General features: G+C 40.3%; 1 protein-coding gene across 4 annotated transcripts in view; it reads right to left on the bottom strand.

Moving 5' to 3' along the window:
* Nucleotides 1-850: 850 nt before the first annotated feature.
* sbf1 (SET binding factor 1) overlaps nucleotides 851-8,839 on the bottom strand; it is a 131,021-nt gene continuing 123,032 nt past the window's right edge. For all 4 annotated transcript variants that reach the window (XM_078419652.1, XM_078419654.1, XM_078419656.1 and 1 more), the window contains 4 exons: nucleotides 8,295-8,509; nucleotides 6,528-6,615; nucleotides 5,207-5,338; nucleotides 851-5,118 (listed from right to left, as the gene is read on the bottom strand). In XM_078419652.1, the coding sequence (XP_078275778.1) occupies nucleotides 5,020-5,118; nucleotides 5,207-5,338; nucleotides 6,528-6,615; nucleotides 8,295-8,509 (534 nt within the window). In that variant the 3' untranslated portion in view covers nucleotides 851-5,019. The remainder of the gene's footprint in view (nucleotides 5,119-5,206; nucleotides 5,339-6,527; nucleotides 6,616-8,294; nucleotides 8,510-8,839) is intronic.

The raw sequence follows: 8,839 nt of genomic DNA, 5'->3' as shown, positions 1-8,839 counted from the left end.
GCAGTGGTAGACAGGTGCTATCTGTATAGAGTCTGTACATTCTCCCTGCACCCACGTGGGTTTTCTTGGGTAATCTGATTTCCTCCCACCTGCCAAAGATGTGCAGGTTAATTGGCTTTGGTGAATTGACCCTAGTGTGTAGGCTCGAATTAGTGTACAGATGATCATTGGTCAGTGGACTCAGTAGGCTTGTTTCCACATTGTGTCTCTATAAACTAAATAGTGGCTGTAAGTGCCACTGGAGTAGAGGAGCAAACTATTGGATAAACTAGAATATTTAAATTCAGGTTACAGGAATACGGGGGAACAAAATTACCCCGAGAGCCATTGTGAACTGATACAAGGAAACTTTATATTAATGTATTGAAACAATACTTCATTGGATGTTTGACAAGATGTATAATATGGAAGAAATTGCAATATCTTTATTAAGATGGTGTCAAATTTCCAACACTGGTGGATGAGAATTTGATAATTACAATTGTGGAGGTTAAAGCAACAACTAAAAAGAAATTCCTCATAAGGTCAAATGGCAGGAAATGTTCTGAGTGGCTGGGTGGGGTTCTACTATGAAAGGTGACTGCACAACATATAGAAGTTCTATAGATAAAAGACAGCGAGATAAGTAGAGGAGACGTTAATTATGAAGCCAGAGAAAGGCTTATAGGTTGAAGAGGCAAAATGAGTGTGCATCCAGGTAGGGAGCAGGGAAGAGTGGTGAAAAAGGGGGAGGGGTTTGTAGAAGGGCCATTGGAATTAAATACATTTTCTATTCAGGCAGGAATGTTACCAACCGACTTCCATGTATGCACACTCACTCATTTAGATTTAAAGAATGATGCAAACCTAATACTTTAATATATATTTTATTAAACTTCAGTTTTTCTCTTTCTCTAAGCACAATACAGGACTCAGTTTGGAGACAACAGTACAGAGTCTAATAGAAATCCCAAACTCTACATGGTTAATGTATTTTACAATATGGACTCGCCCATCTTTATACAGGAAATGTAAATTGAGAATATGTACAAATTTATCATTTCAAATAAAAGTATTTTCAAAGTTAAAAGTTTAGGGCAAGAATAAAATGATTTTAAATGTGGGGATAGAAAACATCACTTAAACTAAACACAGCCTGAACAGAGGATTTAAAAAATCCAAAAATTAATGGCTCAATATGCCAAAATGTTCTCATGAAGTGCCAAATAAGCTGTCACTTCATCTACCGTGATTTCCTACTGTCAGCTCCCCAAATCATACATAGTGCACAATAACTAACACCAGTCTTGTAAACAGACACCAACTAGACAATTTGCACATTTCTGCAAATAATTAGTCGCTGCCATTGTCTGCATTTCTTATGATTGTTCTACAAACACAGACACAGATTCACTGATGTGAATCAGAAGGTTCACATGAAGAGAAGGTACAAAGAAGAGACTCTCTGGATCACACGAAATGAATTTTCTACTATGGGAGATCGGAGGAGAGTTGATGCCCTTTTGGAGAGTTGAAGTAGGTGGTGTTCTTTTCCATCCTCCAGATTTTGCAAGCCTCATAACCCACTTTGATGAGGTGATGTAGAATGCAGCAGCCAGTTATGGAAACTAGACAGAGTGCACTTCTCACTGGTACCTAGTTCTCAATCTTGCTCAGGCTCTTCCCTCAGTCTCATGCACTAGATTAAACGAAGTGGGGTTTTCACACCCCATATAACAGGCACAGCAAAAATAAAACAACATTCCCGATGACCAAGACTATTCCAATCAGCTGACCCATGGAAAAGGAATGTCAGAAGGTGGATGGAAAAGTAATCTAAAAGGTTATGCACGTTATTGTAAAAATGTGGTAAAACCTTAGAACCTGGGCCAACCAGTATTTTATTTTTTCGCATGGTGAAACTTTCCCATCCATGCTGCATCGGCCCTGGGATAATTTAATAGATTTGTTGCATCTATCAATACTGTTCCTAGTTTGCAGTGTTTGATGGGACAGTAGAGAGTGTGCTTTATTCTGGACTTAACCTGTTAAATTTAATCTGAGAAAATTGCAGCAAGCATTATTCTGCACCTGACATTTGTTCTGGTTGATCTGGAACACACTGAATGGGATACAAATATGCTCTCCCACATGAAGAAATGAGAACACAATATACACTATTAAAAATAAAATTAAAAAAGCAATTAAGTTGGGGCAAACGAGCAACCACGGACAGATATTTGTACTGTCTTGCCTCTATGTTGGTAATCCTTAGCCCATATCTGTAGTAGTCTCTTGCACCAATTGGGAGCAACCTGGTCAAGCAGTGGAGGGAGCAATACTGGGACCTCACTCAGTTTCCATAATTTGCATTGAGGGACACATTATTAATTCTAGTGCGTTCCCGAGAAATGAAAATAAATTGAAATACACTTGTTCTAAAATTGCTTAAAAATTGCATGTTTCATGTACCATTCATTGGATAGATCGGTGGGCATTTCCATCACTACAAAGAACAACCAGTGTAGTATTGCAGTAAGATAAAACCTCAGTGAAGCAGTCTTGTGAGAAGGATGACAATGAGGCACATTAACTGGGAATGAAAGGCCACTTCCACTCATTCCAACACCTTGCTCCAACTTGAAATATTAATGAAACTCCCTTTAATTTGGATGGTAATGTTAAGGTTAATACTGAAAAAGTTATTTCAGGCTTTCGAATATATTTCAATGCTTTGTGACATTGGGAGATCAGGTGCTTGTTAAATTTGTTAGAAATAGAAGGTTCCATGCCAAACCTGCACAAATGGTTGAAATAAATCAACTGTGTTTTAAGGGCAGTGTTTTTCTTCTACAAACACAACGTGCACCTCCCAGGATCTCAGTGTGGCCAGCGATAATCCTCAGGTCTCCTATTATTATGACACTAAAACTTTAACAATGTTAGAAGTTAACTGGAATCAAGTTTGTATAATATTATCCTATCAAAGATCTGACAGCAAAGAACCACAGAAGTTAAGATGCTGTGGAATAGCAGAGTGAGATCACATAAGCACAAGCTGTGAACTGTGAGAATGAGTTGAGAGATAGATTATAGTATCAGTATTCCTAACATGGCAATCACAATACACTAAACAACAAGTTGTACCTGGAAAGCGTATACTGAAACAGCCTAATTATATTTGAACACAAACTGCGAGAGGTTGAGACTTCAAGTCACAAGGGCAGGGGATCATCAGTTCCACTCAACTCCCCTCAACACATGGATTTTTCTACTTTTGCACAGATTTGTCAAGAGCTACCAATTGGATGTGTCAAATAACCCATCTGCTGTGGTCTAGAATGATGAAAATCAGTGGTGAGATGCTGCACTGTGAATTCTGAAATTAATTGTGTTCCTGATGCTCAGGCTGTTTGAGAAGAGCAGACATACTTATGAAATCTTTATTGTAGTGGGTTGGCAGGATTCACAATATTGAGCCATCTATCAGTGTACTGCTGGTTCAGTGACTTTGCTTTCTTCAAAGAAACACTGGAAATGATGCAAATATCTGTGTACACACAAACTAAATATCATTCAACCTGTACATCGATAATTAGGAAGCTGATACATAAATAGAACATGGATTAAACTATGTACAGCTGTACATCACTAACAACAGAATTAAAGCTACAACACTGCTAAAATATTCTCACAGCTGTGATGTTTCTGTGCAGCTACCCAGAGGAATTAGAAGCCCCCTCGTTCTCCCACTCCCAGGAACCCTTACCCATTCCATCTGCCTTTTGAAATTCAACAGAATCAGTATGTGCCATTATGATTCAATGGAAGGGAAGACGAGGCCAGTTGGGAGGAAGGATAGTGGCAGCCTGGACAAAAGAGTTGGTCAATCCAGATTCACCGCACACCCCCTTTCACAGCTGTATCTGTAAACATTGAGTATAAACCACCCGTCAAGTCCTAACCCCTTTTGCATAAGTTAATGTAGACCAATCACACAAACACGTCCCTCGTTGTCCTATCGCTGTACTTGCAGTCTGAAGGAATCAAATCATTTAAAAGGAACATTGACACTCCCTCAGAGAGCTGCTCAACACACACTGTTAACTGTACTCATTCCTGTCCCACTGGCTGCAAACAGCCACAGTTATCCTCTTGGCAAAGATGTTTGCAGATATCTGCAGCATTCCTCAGCTGTGTAGGACTGGGATTTCACTCAGGGCACCAACCTATCAAAAATTAGACCCGAGCAAGATTTATTCCCAAATCTATTTGTGAGCAGCAGACAGATCTTTTATTAAAGCCTATCTTTTCAATACAGAATTCACTTGAAGGTGAGAGGCTTTATGAACAGTCCCCTAATTTGGAATTAACTTGTTTCTGATGCAAGAACTACATCCTCCAACTGTTCAGGTCTCCTGCTAGCCTCGTGGGCTTACAGATTCACACAAAGGGAATAAGCAATGTTGCAAACACTAATTACAAATATATCACAAGGTCAATAATAGAAACAGCTGAAAGGAGGATCATCAATCCATATCCTCTGAAAACAGGTAATTTATCCACAAAAATGCCCTGGAACCTCTGAACTAAATTGGTGTAAGAGATTTTTAACCTTTGGTATTTAGGTTATGCAATGGTGACCTAAAATGTCAACCCTAACACAACTTGCAGAGGAAATCTTTCCGCACCAAAGTTCTGAGGAAGAAAGGATTAATGGGTTTGCGTTGGCTTTATTCTCGTTCTAATCTGTACCATCTTTAGTGGTTAAATGTACAACTCTTGACTATCTCTGAGCAGCTCCTGACTCTCAAACAGACTTCCGTCAACAAATACACAAGTGCGTCAATACTTGATGTGGGTAGCAAGACGTCCAATCACTGTCACCCAATTCTTATGGACTGTGATTGAGTGGCTGAGAGTTACTGATTCCCGCAATGCTCTGGGTCAGTACAACAGCGGTTGTCCATTAGTGAAAGATCCCGGTGATACAGGCACTCTACCCAGCCACACATGTGCGTTGTCTGCTGTACAAGGTGTTCACGCATCTGACAAGCAGCTCTGAATTTTATCAATCCACTGCTGGGCACTCTGGCAGTCCTGGGCACAGAAGTTGTAAACTCTTTTTGTTGTCTTCAACTAAAAAGTAACATAGAAGTTTTAGTTGGTACATAATCCATCACTGTGGCATGTAATAAAATCTGCAGTATTGCTGATAGAGACTCACATCGAAGAAGGCTTTTTCCTCAATATTTTTTGGAGCTCCCATTGCCACGGTTCCCAAAGTAACGGATTCCACCTCTGCAAGATCCACAGTTCCTTTCACATCGGTGTCTGATTTACTGTCATAATATCGCAGCTGCAAAAGATCGCACAAGAGTTCCGGTATGATCCCAGGCAATCAGCATAGGAATACGTCCTACTCTTGGTATGTATAAACTTATGCTTAAAGAAAAATTGTAGCAACAGGTTCTGTTAGCTTCACCCGATCCCCAGATTACTATTGCTTGGTTTAAACACTAAAGAAATATAGTTTCCCAGGAGAAGCATCTTACCAAGTTTGGTTTGGTCTGATGATCCATGAATGATTTACCTGCCTAATGTTTAAACCCTCCATTTGTTTCAGAATTTGGCAATCAGGCCATTCAGCTATAGTGTCAGTCCTTTGGTCGTGCTGTCAAACTTACACCCATACCATATTCTCTTTTCTCTCCTACCATCACAAAGGAGGTACAGAGACCTGAAAAGTGTGACCATCAGCTTCAAGAATAACTTTTGTCCCATCAGGCTCTTGAACATTACACAAAACTAACCTCAGCAACTATGAACTTCAATGGACTGTGTCTTTGGTTGCACTGGCTTAGTATTTTTTGCACTAGTATTACTGTTATTTGTTGATTTATTTTTTAAAATTTAAGTGTGCATTGCGTTTACAAAGTTGTTAAGTTGTTCCAAGTACGGAGTTCTTGTTGTCAGTACGCATCAATTAAATACTCTTAATTCTTGACCAACCATGATAATATTCCAGGTCCACATTTGATAGCTGTATCGTATTCTGATTACACACACTTGCATGGCACACTCCAGACTCTAACTTTAAAATGAACAACCTGACCAACTTCCCTGTTAGCTTCAAAGTTTGTGTGGATTCATCTCCAGGCCTCTTGCTTGGCCCCATCATCATTTAGATTAAATTGCTTTTTTATGTTGTTTCATCCCAAAGTGTATCACTAATCTACATAAACTGCACCTATATTATATGCCATGTCAATGACCAATGTCATCTAAAATGGATACAATTCAGATCAGTAATGACATTACCAAGTGTTGTACTGTCTTTTTTTAACTTTCCGTCTGGGTTGTGTTTTAGCCCAAGACAGACACAAAATGCTGGAGTAACTCAGCGGGACAGGCAACATCTCTGGAGAGAAGGAATGGGTGACATTTCGGGTCGAGACCCTTCTTCAGACCTCCGTTAAGCCCTTTGCCTGGGGTACTACAGGCCCCACTGTGAAACAAAATAGAAGACTAGACAGGTGCAGGGTTACCTGATGTTTGGTTTTGTCAAGTACGAACCAGCGTGATTTCCAAGCTTTCAGTAAAGCACCCCTCTTGTACAGTATTCCCTCGTATGACCTAGAATCACAGAAATGGTGGCAACTCTCAGCACAGTAGATGGCTATTCAACTGGTCCTGTCTGCTCTTTTAAAGACTGCTCCATAATTTCTCTTGCAGGATTCAAGACAATTGTAGGGAGGTTTTGAACGAATTTAGATCTCTGATTAAAAACATTATTTCCTCTGCCAAGTGACTCAATGATCAAAATCCTCTAGAAGGCCATCTTATCTTTGTCTTGTATAAGGATAGCAGCCCTTAACTTTAACAGCCTCTAACTGTTGGAAATCCCTCATCTCCATAACATTTTGACATGGTGACTGGTATTACAGTGGAAGAGCATTTTGGGGAAGGCTGGACCTTGCTGGAATGTATTAAATTGGAGTAAGGCAAATACAACATTATTAGGCAGGAGCTCGGAAAGGTGCAGTTGTCATTAGCTTATAAGAAGAGGTTGGGCAGACTTGCATTGTTTTCTCTGGAATGCTGGAGGTTGTGGGGAGATCTTATACAAGTATACAAAATTATGAGAGGCATAGATCACATAGACAGTCAGGATGGAACAATCAAATATTAGAGGGCATAACTTTAAGGTGAGAGGGGCAAAGTTTAAAGGAAAACCTTGCAGGGCAAGGTTTTTACACAAGATGGTGAGTGCCTGGAACCAGTGGAACCACTGGTGGTGGTTGAGGCAGATACAATAGTGGCATTTAAGAGACTTTTGGATAGGCATATGGATATATAGGGGATGGAGGGATATCGATTATAAGCAGGGCAGATAAGAGTTGGTCTTGTCATCATGTTCAGGCACAGACATTGTCGGCTGAAGGGCCTGTTCATGTGCTATACTGTTGTATGTTCCTTGAAAGGGACTTGCAAACACATAAGACTACTTTTTGAACCTTGGACATGAAATCCGATGGACATAAAATCCATGGCTATGTAAAATGTGCTCTATCAAAAATGAGGTCACAGGTGCTAGGACGATTCTTGGCTTCAGCCAGCAATTGATATATTCATCCCTACACGGTATATATTCATATATTCATCACAATGGTATGAGATGCAGAAAGTATCCTTTTTATTGAACAAGTATATAAATGATTTACTGTACAAAATACATAATGCTGGAGGAACTCAATGGGTCGGGCAGCATCTGTGGAGGGAATGGACAGATGACATTTCCAGTCAGTACTCTTTTTCGGTGCTGTGTAGGTAATAAACTACATTTCATAACCACTGCATGAATTTTCAAATCATGGAGGGAGGGAAGCAATCCATTTACATAGTTAATAACATCTTTGTTGGCCATCAAACCTCAACATACAACCATAAGTAGCTTGCATCTTTTTGTTGTTTTCTGTGCTTTATTATAAAAGAATGATTTTGGGATGGTCTGGATTTTCTGAAAGTAGGCCAGTTGATTGTGCACCTGATCAGATTAATCTTATGTTTAAAAAGTAACCCTTCAGAACTGCAATTCATCTACTGGAGGATACATGGGTTTCCCATTTTTACCTGGCACATCAGAGGCAAAATAGCACGCCAGCAAATGAATGTGTAAGCAGTGTCACGGGCTCAGAGGTAAGACACAGTTACCAAAGGAACAGGTGCTTAATACAGCATGATAAACAGACCCACACCTGCCCATGTGAAGAGTTCCCGCCTTCCCACTTGCCCCGTGGGGAGTTTTGCTCTACCTGTGTTCACTCTCTGATGTCTGGAACTGGCTGTACAAGGTGCTTGTGCTCTTGCGGCCCATGATACCACTGGAGGGAGTGGAAGTTGTGCTGCTGTCCGTGTCCAGACTTAGATTCAAAGTGGAACCAACAGCTGCCTCGTGCAAATAAACACATTGCGATCGCCGATGGTGTGACAGACTTGATGATATCAACAGGGAACTTGAAGACAAGTGCTGTAAAAAGAAGGGATTCAGCAAAGAACAGCCACAAAAATGTATTCCTTATCCACTCCCTGGTAACCCCCCAGTTACAGGACACCACCCCTGCCATTTCCACCCAGCCACTCCTTCCCTACTTAACTACCATCCACTAAGTATAATACACGCTTCGCACTCACCTCATTTCTAACCAACACACTTCTATTATGAGACTAGGACCTGTTTGGGATATCAGTCAGATATAAACCACTCAGCATCCACCACCCCGAGTTTTTAAAATAAATTTTAAACTGCAATAAGACTCTCCATTTCTCCAAATTTCAGAAGACATACTGCTCATAATTC

This window comes from Rhinoraja longicauda, chromosome 23 (assembly GCF_053455715.1).
Source record: "Rhinoraja longicauda isolate Sanriku21f chromosome 23, sRhiLon1.1, whole genome shotgun sequence".
NCBI lineage: Eukaryota > Metazoa > Chordata > Chondrichthyes > Rajiformes > Arhynchobatidae > Rhinoraja > Rhinoraja longicauda.
This window is presented reverse-complemented; position numbering and strand designations above follow the sequence as displayed.